Genomic DNA, 14871 nt, shown 5'->3' with positions numbered 1-14871 from the left:
TAACAACGGCATGAATGAGGGTTTCAGCAGCAGAAGAGCTGAGGCAGGGGCGGAGGCAGGCAGTGTTGCAGCGGTGGAAAAAGATGGTTTTAGTTTGTTGCAGATATGTCGATATATATACAGGATAATGCACAGCTCAGAGTGTGTTATGTACAGGGTAACACACAGAGAGGGTGTTATATACAGGATGATGCACAGCTTGGACTGTAACATACAGGATAATGCATTGCCTGAAGTCGGTTCTGTATAAGCAGTTAGAAATATCTTTATAGAAAGTACCAAACATCCAGGAGTGGCTCCTAACTGTTATCAGAACCCTGAAATGAGATGGCAGGCTTGGAATAAGCTATGGGGATGAAATTGTGCTGGACGATGATAGTGGACAAATACTTAACACTTTGGGCCGGGGGAGGCAATTTTAATCCAATGTTAATCCATATCCGTCAGTAGTGGGTGGCATCGCCCACTGTCCTATTGACCTTATCCGCACTTGGTAAAGTTAGGGAAACTAGTAATTCTGTAATCATCCATTATCTTCAAAGTTGTGGCCTAATTCACGGTGGGCCTGGAAGCACCACAGGTGATCTTTGCTGTAAAGTGCTTTGGGACATCCTGAGGCTGTGAAAGGCGCTATATAAATGCAAGTTATTTCTTTTATTTACCCGTCTTGGTTATACAACTCTGGAATTCTACTCTTGAAAATTTCGCTCAATCACCTGCCATTGCTTTCAGCCGCTCCAAACTCTTTGACCGGATCTAGCACTGGGCATTTCTGAGTATTGTATGTTCTCCCTACAGAGCTATGTGCATGAATGTCTCGTTTCCCGCCTTTCCCAGAACCTCAAACCATAGGACTCCTAAACTGCTTCAGACTTCTCTGAGGCAATAATATGCAAAGGGTCTGGCATTCCCCATGACATGCTTTGAAATAAAATTCAATAACGTTAATCAGTTTAGTGTCAGCTGTGGTTCAGTGGGCAGCACTCTCGTCTCTAAGTCAGAAGGTTGGGTTTCAAGTCCTACTCCAGGGACTTGAGCACAAAATACCAGGCTGACACTCCAGTGCAGTGCTGAGGGAGTGCCGCACTGTCAGAGTTGCCGTCTTTCGGATGACACGTTAAACCGAGGCCCTGTCCACTCTCCCAGATGGATGTAAAAGATCCCACGGCACTATTTAGAAGAAGAGAAGGAGAGTTATCCCCGGTGTTCTGGCCAATATTTATCCCTCAACATAACAGAAACAAATTATCACATTGCTGTTTGTGGGAGCTTGCTGTGCGCAAATTGGCTGCTGCGTTTCCTACATTACAACAGTGACTGCACTTCAAAAGTACTTCATTGGCTGTAAAGCGCTTTGGGATGTTCGGTGGTCATGAAAGGCGCTATAGAAATGCAAGTCTTTAAAGTCACTTAGTACAATAATAGTTCAATTTCAATCTCATTGGGCTGACTCCCCAATTGCTCACTCCCAGCATGCAGCGCCGATCGTGGGGAGCGCTGGACGGGATATCACGGGCCCGCAACCCTTGATTTTAAATAGATGGAAAGGGCCACTCGTTCCTCAACCAACCCGCCCCTCTGGGATTTAATTACAGAGTCTGTTGTCCATCTTTTTTTCCAACCTCTTAGCCTCTTTGGCTCAGTGGTACAGCCTTCGGCTGCCTGAGGAAAAAAGTGTTTGAAGACCAGGCCCTCAAATCTGCCACCACTCTTTGGCCAGCATGGTTCAGAGACATGGACAATGCTGGCCAAACAGTAGACACCTCAAGTCACTGGAGAAATTCCACCAACAATGTCTCCGCAAGATCCTACAAATCCCCTGGGAGGACAGACGCACCAACGTTAGCATCCTCATCCAGACTAACATCCCCAGCATTGAAGCACTGACCACACTTGATCAGCTCCGCTGGCCATGCCAGACACGAGACTCCCAAAGCAAGCGCTCTACTCGGAACTCCTTCACGACAAACGAACCAAAGGTGGGCAGAGGAAACGTTACAGGGACACCCTCAAAGCCTCCCTGATAAAATGCAACATCCCCGCCGACACCTGGGAGTCCCTGGCCAAAGACCGCCCTAAGTGGAGGAAGTGCATCTGGGAGGGCGCTGAGCACCTCGAGTCTCGTCGCCGAGAGCATGCAGAAATCAAGCGCAGGCAGCGGAAGGAGCGTGTGGCAAACCAGTCCCACCCTCCCTTTCCTTCAACCACTGTCTGTCCCACCTGTGACAGGGGCTGTGGTTCCCGTATTGGACCGTTCAGCCACCTAAGGACTCATTTTAAGAGTGGAAGCAAGTCTTCCTCGATTCCGAGGAACTGCCGATGATGATGGCATCTACCAATCAAGCCACGCAAACCATCCGCTGTGTGCTATGCGATGTAATGTGTGGAGAAGCACTGGCCAGTATAGGAAAGTTAGAAGGGAGATGGCGTGATAAGTCCCCGATGTCATGTACTTGGGACTTCCCAGATCCGTGACCATATTTGAGCCCCTCCAATCAGGTTTGTCCCTACCACAGTACTGAAACGACCCTTATCAAAGTCACAAATAATGTCCTTTGTGACTGTGACTATGGTAAACTATCCCTCCTCGTCCTCTTGACCTGTCTGCAGCAGTTGACCTCACCATCCTCCTCCAACGCCTCCTCCGTCATCCAGCTGGGTGGGACTGCACTGGGCCTGGTTCTATTCCTATCTATCCAGTCGTAGCCAGGGAAATCTCCACAATGGCTTCTCTTCCCCCTCCCGCACCATTACCTCTGGTGTACCACAAGGATCTATCCTTGGCCCCCCTCCTCTTTCTCGTCTACATGCTACCCCTCGGCGACATCCTCCGAAAACACACGACACCCAGCGCTACCTCACCACCACCTCTCTTGACCACCCCCCCACTGTCTCTGATATGTTACGCTGCTTGTCTGACATCCAGTATTGGATGAACAGAAATTTCCTCCAATTAAATCACCATCATCATCATCATAGGCAGTCCCTCTAGTCGAGGCTGACTTACCTTCCACGCTAAAAAGTTCACAGGTGTTTCAATGAAGGACCTAATATTCCAGGTCCGAACTAAATCTTGAAGGGTGGAAGATGCGCGTGCGTGGATTTTTTCAACGTGTGGCCGTTGCACACCAGCCACCACACGGGCTTGACAGAGCTAGGTCTTTGTCCAGTGGCAAGGGTTAACCAGGACGACTGGAGACCAGCTCTGCTGCACGGACCTAGTGCGCACACATATCGCAGTGTGGGCTGGGCCCGTGCTGCCCCTGGGCCCTCGCCTCTTCTGGGCCCCGAACTCGCGCCTCTCCTGGGCCCCAATCACATCTCTCTACAATCTCTCGCCGCTCCTTCGCCCCGACCTCGCTGCTCCTGCTGTATCTGCCCACGCTCCAATCAGCAACCCCCGGCCTGCGAGCACCATCGGAGCAGGCCGGAGAGAGGAAGGAGCAACGTGGCGGTGTACCGCTCCAGGGAGCAGCACATGCTGGAGCAGGAGAGCCAATTAAATATTGAGAAATCGAAGCCCTTGTCTTCGGTTCTCATCACAACCTCTGTTACCCACGAACTCCATCGCTGTCCCTGACAACTGTCTGAGATTGAACCAGACCGTTTGAAACCTTGGTGTCCTATTTGGCCCTGAGCTGAGCTGAAACCCTCAGCCGGGCCTTTATTACCTCTAGACTTGACCATTCCAGTGCTCTCCTGGCTGGCCTCCCACCATGCACCCGCCGTAAACCTAAACTCCTCCAAAATTCTACTTCCCGTACCCTGACTCCCACCAAGTGCCGCTCACCCATAACCCCTGTCCTCGCTTCCGGTTCGACAATGCCTCGATTTTAAAATTCTCATCCCTGTTTCGAAACCCCGCCGTGGCCTCTGTAACCTCCTCTAGCCGCACAACTCTCCTGGATCTCTGCCCTCCTCCAATTTGAGGACTTTGGAGAGGACAGGGAGGCTGGAGGTGGGGTGGTGCCCTATCTCTCCAGCTCATTAAGTGAGTGAAGAGAAGTCGAAATATTTTTATTTCAAATTAATTCTTTATGTACAAGCCACCATGATAACTCACTGCTCCCTATCACACAGCGGATGGAGCCATAGATGTATGCAGGTAATTACCCAGCATGTGCTCAACTCTCCAGAATATCTGAGGCAGCAGCTTCAGGCAGCAGCTTCAGCATAGCAATCTTTCTTGCTCCAGGACAAGTAATTATTTGTATAAATCATCTAATTTGTCTGGTGCACCTGCAGAGCTGCATAGACATTTGTGTTTGAGACTCATTAAGAACTGGCTTCGGCACTGGATAGCCATATTCAATGTATTTGCGGGGCAGTGTAACATTATGTATGATGGTGGAAAATGGGAGGTTATGCACTTTGGCAGAAAAAAATCAAAGAGCAAGTTATTATTTAAATGGAGAAAGATTGCAAAGTGCTGCAGTACTGCGGGACCTGGGGGTACTTGTGCATGAAACACAAAAGGTTAAAATGCAGGTACAGCAAGTGATCAGGAAGGCCAATGGAATCTTGGCCTTTATTGCAAAGGGGATGGAGCATAAAAGCAGGGCAGTCTTGCTACAGTTGTACAGGATATTGGTGAGGCCACACCTGGAATACTGCGTGCAGTTTTGGTTTCCATTTTTACGAAAGGAGGCAGTTCAAAGAAGGTTCACTAGGTTGATTCCGGAGATGAGGGGGTTGACTTATGAGGAAAGGTTGAGTAGGTTGGGTGTCTACTCATTGGAATTCAAAAGAATAAGAGGTGATATTGAAATGTATAAGATTATGTGGGGGCTTGACAAGGTGGATGCAGAGAGGATGTTTCCACTGACAGAGGAGACTAGAACTAGGGGGCATAATCTTAGAATAAGGGGCCGCCCATTTAAAACTGAGATGAGAAGGAATTTCTTCTCTCAGAGGGTTGTAAATCTGTGGAATTCGTTGCCTCAGAGAGCTGTGGAAGCTGGGACATTGAATAAATTTAAGACATAAATAGACAGATCCTTAAACAATAAGGGGCTAATGGGTTATGTGGAGCGGGCAGGGAAGTGGAGCTGAGTCCATGATCAGATCAGCCATGATCGTATTAAATGGCGGAGCAGGCTCGAGGGGCCGTATGGCCTACTCCTGCTCCTATTCCTTATGTTCTTATGTTCTTATCCCAAAGAGCCTCCGTCAATACGCACAGAACTCCTCCGGGATCTGGTACCCAGTACAAATTAGATTTGATCGCCTCACCAACAAGTTTGCAAGATGCTGCTCGCCATTACTGACAGCAGTCCATTAACGGTTTCAACAACAACAACTACGTGCATTGATAGAGCCCCTTTAACGTAGTAAAACGTCCCAAGTCGCTTCACAGGAACATCATCGAACAAATCATCTGAAGGATGGTTTCACATTCTGGGTGGTGACCCTTCATCGCAACTGTGAAAGGGAGAGACACTGATAGTGTTGTTTGGCAAAATATTTTGGCCTGAAAGATGATGAGAGGGAAAACCAGACCAATTATAACAATCCAGAAATTTCAGTAAAGGCAATTCATCCAGAATGGACCTTGTTCATTATATTCCTGTTTAATATTTATACATGACCTCAATAATATTTGCTGATTTTTGTTTTTCAATATTCATAGTTCTACTGAATTATAAATGAATATTTACGCTACTCTGGTCTATGTTTCCTCCAGTCCGTGTTTCCTCTGGTCTGTATATACACAGTCCATGTTTCTTCTAGGTTGTGTATACACGGTCCGTGTTTCCTCTGGGTTGTGAATACACGGTTCATGTTTCCTCTGGGTTGTGTATACACGGTCCGTGTTTACTCTGGATTATGTATACACGGTCCGTGTTTCCTCTGGGTTGTGAATACACGGTCCATGTTTCCTCTGGGTCGTGTATACACGTTATGTGTTTACTCTGGTCTGTGTTTTCTCTGGTCTGTGTATACACGGTCTGTGTTTCCTCGAGGTTGTGTATATACAGTTCATGTTTTCTCTAGTCTGTGTTTACTTTGGTGTGTTGATACACGGTCCGTGTTTATTCTGGTCTGTGCTTCCTCAGGTCTGTGTTTACACAGTCCGTGCTTCCTTTGGTCTGTGTTTACTCTGGTCTGTGTTTACTATTCCACCTTTTCTGGAGAGAGAGCGCGCACAGTGCAGCAAGAGACCATTTAATCTGGTGAGCAGACTCCTGCAAGTACTGTCATTGTTACTCTTCAGGGTCACACAGGACAGATCCGAAAACCCAAACCTTCTGGATTGGCGCAGTGCAGGGTCTGCTTATGGAGACTGCAGTGAGGCTGTTAAAATAAAAAAGCAGTTTTATCAGATATCTGAAATAACCACCATCATGCTGGATGCTCTAAAAGGTTGCACAAGATACAATATCTATTATTAATTGTACACATCCTTCCAAAGATTTACACATTTTAATATTAGTAACACCGGGTGCGGTAGCATTGTGGTTATGTTATTGGACTAGTAATCTACGGCCCTGAATTAATAATCCGGAGACATGAGTTCATATCTCACCATGGCAGCTGGAGAATTTAAATTCAGTTAATTAAATAAATCTGGAATAAAAAGCGAGTGTCAGTAATGGGGACTGAAATGTATTTGCTTCATGGGTTCTTTGCTTAAGAATTCATAGCAACACATTGCTATTAAGAGCTAGTTGGTTTATTAACAAAGGTTTAACAATCACACTACACATTACCAGTTCATCCACCAGGCTCACAACTGCATACCTCATCGTGGATGACCTAGACCCAACTGGCTGAACATCATGTGACTGGCTAAGCCACTCACAATGCGACAGCTCTACTAACCTGTGAGCATACTCACAGGTACATGTATTGCAGTGACCATGAAACTATGACCATGAAACCCGACTGGTTCACTAATGTCCTTTATGGAAGGCAATCTGCTGCCCTTACCCGGTCTGGCCTGTATGTGACTCCAGGCAACCAGCAATGGGGTTGATTATTAACTGCCCTCTGAAATGGCCTAGCAAGCCAATCAGTTGTATTCAAGAAGGTGGCTCATCACCACCTTCTCGAGGGCAATTAAGGATGGACATTAAATGTTGGCGATGCCCGCATCCCTCTATTTACTCATAAACCATCAGGAATTCCCCTGTGCAGTGTAATGTAGATTTGAATTAATGCGACACTTCAGAAACACTTCATTGGCTGAAGTGAAGCACTGTCCTGATGTCATGTAGGCCCTTTTCTTTCATCTACCCAGAATCTAATTTCTACAAAGTCCATGATGCAGTGGGAAGTTTGACGGCGACTTAGTGAAAGTTGAGAAACTCCATTGATAATGCTGACATGTAATTGGTTTAACTCCTAATGCTGATCTGCGGTAATCCAGTACGCACTGGCTACATGTTTATCAGGAATCTACTGATCTGGGATGTGAAAGGGATTGGATTGTTGATATACAGGCGAGAGTTCCGATTGTACCCGATCCATTCTGTCCCTCTCACATTCTTTTTCTTCTCACCTCAAACAGAGCAAAGATGCTGGGATCAGAACACTGGTCATGCTGGATGAGCAAGGAGGTAAGTGGATTTCAGAGATACGGGTACACATCTGGGTTGGGCAAATGCGATGATGTAAACCATAAACCATAGTGAAAGGTGCTGATTTTAGCTTAGTGTAGGCTTAAGGGTGTAATTCCATGCGATAAAGCTCAAGTGGGGAGCACAGTTTCTTCCAATAGTTCAATAGATAAATACAGGCGGTCCGGAGCCATGCAGAACAAATGGTCTTTCGTTTCACTCCCAGGGCTGTGCCGAGATACAGTCCCAGGGCTGTGCCGAGATACAGTCCCAGGGCTGTGCCGAGATACAGTCCCAGGGCTGTGCCGAGATACAGTCCCAGGGCTGTGCCAAGATACAGTCCCAGGGCTGTGCCGAGATACAGTCCAGATACAGTCCCAGGGCTGTGCCGAGATACAATCCCAGGTTTGTGCTGATCCGAGCTGGGGTAGAAGTTGAGGTGCTACACTTGGCCCCTGCACTCCTGGATTAGGGAAGGAACCAGCCAGAGTCCCCTCTCCTGATTGCGAGGCAGTGTGGATGTTCGGCTGTGGCCTCCTTTCAGGATCAGACAACCTGCTGGCACTTACTGTCTGGGTATACGCAGGTAGACTGGCCACGTATACTGGCCGGCTGGAGAACCGTACTCCAGGATGACTCAGCACCTCCAATGGAAGGCAAACCCATACTGAGGTGATTGAGGAGCCATTCCAGCCTGTTGCACGTTGGCTTTTTGATATTAGGATCATAACTCAGCTTCTGTTAACCAAAATGGGAACTTATTTATTCACAATCTCGTGTCTTGTGTTTAACCCTCTGAGAAGAGTAACCATGTGATCACCAATCCCCCAACATGTGATCACCAATCCCCAACCATTTGATCACCACACCCCCAACCATGTGATCACCAAACCCCCAACCATGTGATCACCAAACCCCTACCTATGTGATCATCAATTCCCCCCACCATGTGATCATCTGCCATGATATGTAAAAATATTCTTCTTCATCTCACCTCTGGCTCTGGTACACCTGTAAACAGGTTGTAAAATCTATCCTGTAATGTCTGGTTTACAGTTTTAGAAACATGAGGGCATCCCATTCCACAAAACGTACAGCTCAACTCTGGACCTGGCAGCCCTAAACAGGATTCAGCAAAGTCAACATTGTGATCAATTCATTTTGTATATAATTTTGACAGATAACAAGTTGGCTGAGAACCAGATACACACACACTTATCTGATTCAAACAGATAATCCTCCATGTATTTCAAACAGCTTGCCACTTCCTAACATTGTAATAGAGAGAATTTGATCTTACAGGGCTATGGGGAGTGAGCAGGGCAGTGGGACTGATTGGAGAGCCGGCACAGGACCGAATGGCCTCCTTCTATGCTGTATCATTCTATGATTTTAGAATTCTCCAGGAATTATAGAACCCTGGAGACTCACAGCACAGAAGGAGGCCATTGGCTCATCGTGTGTGTGCCGCCCCTTTGCTAGACCACACCAGGACTAATCCCTCTGCTCAGCTCCCTTCCCGATCAACCGGTATCTCCCTTTGCTTCACACCTTTATCTACCCTTGCTTTAAAGATTGCCTGTGGCAAAACATTCTAGATTCCAATGCGTTTCAGTGTGCAGAACACTTCGTTCGAATCATAGAATCTTTCAGCCTTAAGTGCATCGGAGGGGTGACTCCACCATTCAGCAAACCCAGCGGCCCACGGCACACACAATGGCAATGGCGACACGCAGCTTCTGATGTCAGGTGGGCCGGCCCCTACAAGTACCACTTCCCACAGAATCGCACTATGTCAATTATATAACAGCTTTAACGTAGCAAGATGCCTCAAGGTGTTTCGCAGAGATGTGAAGAGATTGGACCTTCTGAGCTAACGTAGGAGATACTAGGAGGGTTGACCTAAAGCTCGCTCAAAGCAGGGCCTACAAGAAGAAGAGGCTGGAGGGGCTTAGGGAGGGAATTCCAGAGAGTGGGATCGAGACAGCCGAAGGCATGGCCACCAATCGAAGGCACAGGGAGAGGAGTGATACCCAGGAGGCTGGAGAAAATAGAGAGTAGGGATAAATGGTTCATTCTCGGGTTGGCAATCAGTAACCAGTGGGGTGCCGCAGGGATCAGTGCTGGGACCCCAACTATTTACAATCTATATTAATGACTTGGAAGAAGGGACCGAGTGTAACGTAGCCAAGTTTGTCGACGATACAAAGAAGGGAGGAAAAGCAATGTGTGAGAAGGACACAAAACATCTGCAAAAGGACATAGACAGGCTCAGTAAGTGGGCAAAAATTTGGCAGATGGAGTATAATGTTGGAAAGTGTGAGGTCATGCACTTTGGCAGAAAAAAAATCAAAGAGCAAGTTATTATTTAAATGGATAAATATTGCAAAGTGCCGCAGTACAGCGGGACCTGGGGGTACTTGTGCATGAAACACAAAAGGATATTATGCAGGTACAGCAAGTGATCAGAAAGGCCAATGGAACCTTGGCCTTTATCGCAAAGGGGATGGAGTATAAAAGCAGGGAAGTCTTGCTACAGTTATACAGGGTATTGGTGAGGCCACACCTGGAATACTGCGTGCAGTTTTGGTTTCCATATTTACGAAAGGATATACTTGCTTTGGAGGCAGTTCAGAGAAGATTCACTAGGTTGATCCCGGGGATGAGGGGTTGACTTATGAGGAAAGGTTGAGTAGGTTGGGCCTCTACTCATTGGAATTCAGAAGAATGAGAGGTGATCTTATCGAAACATACAAGTTTATGAGGGGGCTTGACAAGGTGGATGCAGAGAGGATGTTTCCACTGATGGGGAAGACTAGAACTAGGGGGCATAATCTTAGAATAAGGGGCCGCCCATTTAAAACTGAGATGAGGAGGAATTTCTTCTCTCAGAGGGTTGTGGATCTGTGGAATTCGCTGCCTCAGAAAGCTGTGGAAGCTGGGACATTGAATAAATTTAAGACAGAAATAGACAATTTCTTAAACGATAAGGGGATAAGGGGTTATGGGGAACGGGCAGAGAAGTGGACCTGAGTCCATGATCGGATCAGCCATGAGCGTATTAAATGGCGGAGCAGGCTCGAGGGGCCGTATGGCCTACTCCTGCTCCTATTTCTTATGTTCTTATGTTAGCGGTATGGAGAACCTGGGACATGGGGAGCTGGGGGGAGGTTCGAGATAGTGAGGAGGAATTAAAGGACACCAATTTTAAATTGGGGATGTTGGAGTTGATTGAGCTGGTGAGGGCAGAGAGTGGTGGGCGAGCGGGACTTGGTGTGGGACACGGTGAGTGTCATAGAAAATAGGTTCAGGAGTAGGTCATTCGCCCTTCGAGCCTGCACCACCACTCAATAAGATCATGGCTGATCATTCACCTCAGTATCCCTTTCCTGCTTTCTCTCCATACCCCCAACACAAGTCCAGTCAAACTGCCTATAATTCCTCACTATCTGAGCAGTCTTTCTGCAAAAGAGCTGTCGGATTGTTGATGAGGGAAATTTAAATGTCCAAACACAGAACAGATGGATAGATGGAATGAGTCAGAGCTGCCAACAGTGACAAGCCTCCTTATCCTCTCCATCTGACTCTTTACCACGTTATACGTGTGAAGAATGTATATTGCAGTGTGTTCTGCACTTTCACATCAGTGACTTGGGATCTGGCCCAGACAGAAGTCCCGGGTGGCCTTAAATCTCTGGCAGATGTTGAGGATTTGCAGAGAATTAATTTCTAACTTCTTATTTATTCTCTCCATTTCCCGCCCCCCTCCCCCCCCCCCCGCCCCATCGGGGGAGGAATGGCGGGCGCAATGAGGGGCCAATTTCAGGCACCAATGCTCTCAGCCCCAGTGAGGCCTGAAAAACATCCGACTGAATGTCAGGCGAATTTCTCAGGTGCCCCTAGCGGCCGCCTGAAGCAGGCATTGGGTTCTGCGTTTATATCTGCCACCTTGGGCGGCTCGGAGTGGAGCCTGCACTGGGCCAACTCCGCGAAGAATCCTTCAGCGACCAGTGCAGCCTCAGCAGCAGCCTCCACCATATCCTGTCCAGACTGCCCCCTCCTGCCCTCCTCTGTTGATGCTCCGCGCCCTCTCCCTCTCCCAGGACCGCCCCCCCCCACCCCACCTGGGGCAACAGGCTCGACAGGCTTGCCCAGTTAATATTAATAAAGCCCAGGGTCCAATTTCGGGCTGGGCTCGGACCTCCCGATTCCTGGTGCGTGCTGGTGGGGTGTCGATGTCATGTGGCACCACAAACCAGCTTTTGCCCCAATGACAGTAGTTGCCGTTCAGCTCCATGCACACAAGCTAAGCTGTGTTACGTCCTTCATGGGTCAGCCCAGACAGCGATTGCCAGCTGTTTGACCGTGTGGGGCTTCATCGCTGCGTCCCAACCCTGCTCTCACCTGATATCCAGCAGACATCACCGTAGAGCAATGAGAAGCAGGAATCCTGGCTGCTTTTTTCATTCTGGTTCACCAGACTGATTCCTGGGATGACAGGACTGTTTTATGAGGAGAGATTGGGTCGACTGGGCCTGTATTCACTAGAGTTTTAGAAGAATGAGAGGGGATCTCATTGAAATGTATAAAATTCTGACTGGGTTGGATAGACTGGATGCGGGGAGGATATTTCTCCTGGCTGGGAAGTCTAGAACAAGGGGTCACAGTCTCAGGATACGGGACTGAGATGAGGAGAAATGTTTTCACTCAGAGGGTGGTGAACCTGTGGAATTCTCTACCACAGAAGGCTGTGGAGGCCAAGTCACTGAATATATTTAAGAAGGAGATAGATAGATTACTAGAAACAAAAGACATCAAGGGGGTATGGGGAGAAAGCGGGAATATGGTGTTGAGATAGAGGATCAGCCATGATCATAGTGAATGGCGGTGCAGACTCGAAGGGCCGAATGGCCTACTCCTGTTCCTATTTTCTATGTTTCTCTAGCTCAGTGTGTGATGCCAATATTAGCTGACTCAGCACAGACCCAAGATCCAACTTGGCTCAGGATTACATAGACTGTACAGCACAGAAACAGGCCATTCGGCCCAACAGGTCCACGCCGGTGTTTATGTTCCACACCAGCCTCCTTCCACCCCTCTTCATCTCACCCCATCAACATAACCTTCTATTCCTTTCTCCCTCATATCAGCTTCCCCTTAAATGCATCGATACTATTCGCCTCAACCACTCCCTGTTGCATTTGCCCAACAGTGTGTTTACCAATTGCAGAGACACGAGACTAAACTCCATTTCACGGGGAGTGCGAGTCTACCTCCAGTGCTGGTGTGAGTCACCTCAAAATAGTTAAGAACTGGTGCTCATCCCACCAGAATGTGCTCAATTTTCCAACGTCAGCACGTGCTTAATTACTCACAACTTTGGCGGGTGCAGGGAGCTTGCGAGTGAAAAACGGAAAATTGTGCACAGGAGCGGACAGCTAAAGGGGAGCGGCAGAAGAAGGGGACAAAAGACCCTCCTGTCTGAGGAAAGGTCCAAAAAGGCATTTTACACCCTGCTTGGGGCATGGTCTGAGGCTGCAGGAGGAGAGGGCTGAGAGGACAAGCGCAAAAAGCAGAGAGAACGGAAAGCTAATGTGCAGGCACACAAGTCTGCCGGCAAGTGACGGAGCAGCCATGGTGTGGGATGCTTGCAAGGAAGGTAGCTTGTTTCCCATTCGCCAGTGTAGCAGTATGGAGCTGGAGGCTGGTGTTACTTTACCGACACGCCAGCTTCAGGTGTCCTTTTTTACAGGAGATGACACAGCCCCGCCTCTACCTCCCTGCTTACCAGCATTGTGAGAGCACAGGATCTGGAGGAGTCCGTGTTCCATATTTATGTTGAATGTGCAAGGTTGCAGCCCCTCTTCCAATATTTGAAGGGGCTGCTCCTCACATCCTGGTTGCGCTTCAGTCCCACGCTCCTGATCTTTGGGCACCCAGTGCGGAGGGGAGCGGGCAGGTCCGAGGGCCTCCTCATAGGACTGCTCCTGGGCACGGCCAAGGGGGCCATCAACCGGTCCAGGCAGCGGGCGGTCGAGGGGGTCGTTCAGCCCGACTGCCTGCCTCTCTTCCGTGGTTACATCCGAGCCAGGGTGTCCCTGGAGATGGAGCACGCGGTGTCCACCGGTACGCTCGCGGCCTTCTGCGAGAGGTGGGCGCCAGAGGGACTGGAGTGCATCATCACCCCCGGCAACTAAATTTTAATTTGAACCACGTAATGTCTCAAGTTTAATTTGTTTAAGTTTGTCAGTTTTAGTGACCCCCCCCTTTTAATCAGGGGGCAATTGATTTAACGTGATTTAATTGTTTTACAGATACAACAAAATAGTTGTGAGAACACAGTTCCTCGTAGCATGCCAACACATGCAGAGAAGGTTTGGTGGCACACTTATGGGTGTGGCCAAGTAGGCTAAACGTATCACCCGCTGAAACGATGACCCAGTGTGGTTGGTCATTTGTGGGCCTACCCGCCCCGCCCCCTCTCAACACTCGAGAGGGATCCTCAGCCAGAAAATGTCAAATCGCAAATAGCCACTTTCTGTTTATTTCTGTCGGGGACCCGTGCTCACACAGTGGCAATCCCGAGACATGGGTCCTATCGCGCTTAAAACTGCCGGAGCTTGCTAACACCGGCTACTTTTACATCGAATTAAATAGGATTACAGAGTATTTATAGCACAGAAACAGGCCATTCAGCCCAACTGGTCCGTGCCGGTGTTTATGCTCCACATCAGCCTCTTCCCACCCTACTTCATCAAACTCTCTCAGCACAACCTTTGCTACAGCTCCAGGAGTTTTCTGTTTGGCTTGTAAAGGAGGGGATCTTCTGCCCTTCCCTTACATGGCAAATGCAGTCCTGATGGGGTGGGTGGGGGGCTTGACCAGAGGACAAAGAGGGCTAGAATTTCTCCAAACCCCGCCAGCGCCCAATTGTCGCCCAAAAAACCGCTAAGGCTAGAAAGATTATCACCGGTGAAAGCTTCCCGAAATTTTTTTTTTAAATCCATTCAGCGAAAATTATGGGCCTTGCACCCCCAATCAGGGCGAAACAGTGCAATTTCGGCAAGATTGGGCGGTGCCTAAAGAAAATGGGCGATAAATTTAAAAATCTATAAAAATGTACCCCAAGGCTGCGGGTTGGGCCTAACACAAGAAAAAGAATAAAAAGATATTTTTTTAAAACCTAACTAAAAAAATCCAAAAAACATTCCCAACGCACTTTTAAATTAAATCAACCCAAACAATTTTGAAAATGAATGATGAAAAACCAATCACTTCCCTTTTTCTTGCAGACCTACTTGCCCAGCTCTGC

At 48.2% G+C, this 14871-nt stretch overlaps 1 protein-coding gene across 1 annotated transcript in view; it reads left to right on the top strand.

Moving 5' to 3' along the window:
* LOC139239236 (synaptosomal-associated protein 25) overlaps positions 1–14871 on the top strand; it is a 539314-nt gene that overhangs the window by 499178 nt on the left and 25265 nt on the right. Inside the window, exon 7 of the mRNA XM_070867927.1 lies at positions 7511–7559. Within this exon, the coding sequence (XP_070724028.1) occupies positions 7511–7559 (49 nt within the window). The remainder of the gene's footprint in view (positions 1–7510; positions 7560–14871) is intronic.

This window comes from Pristiophorus japonicus, chromosome 26 (assembly GCF_044704955.1).
Source record: "Pristiophorus japonicus isolate sPriJap1 chromosome 26, sPriJap1.hap1, whole genome shotgun sequence".
Lineage (NCBI taxonomy): Eukaryota > Metazoa > Chordata > Chondrichthyes > Pristiophoridae > Pristiophorus > Pristiophorus japonicus.
Note: the sequence above shows the minus strand (reverse complement) of the source record. Positions and strands in the feature narration are given on the sequence as shown.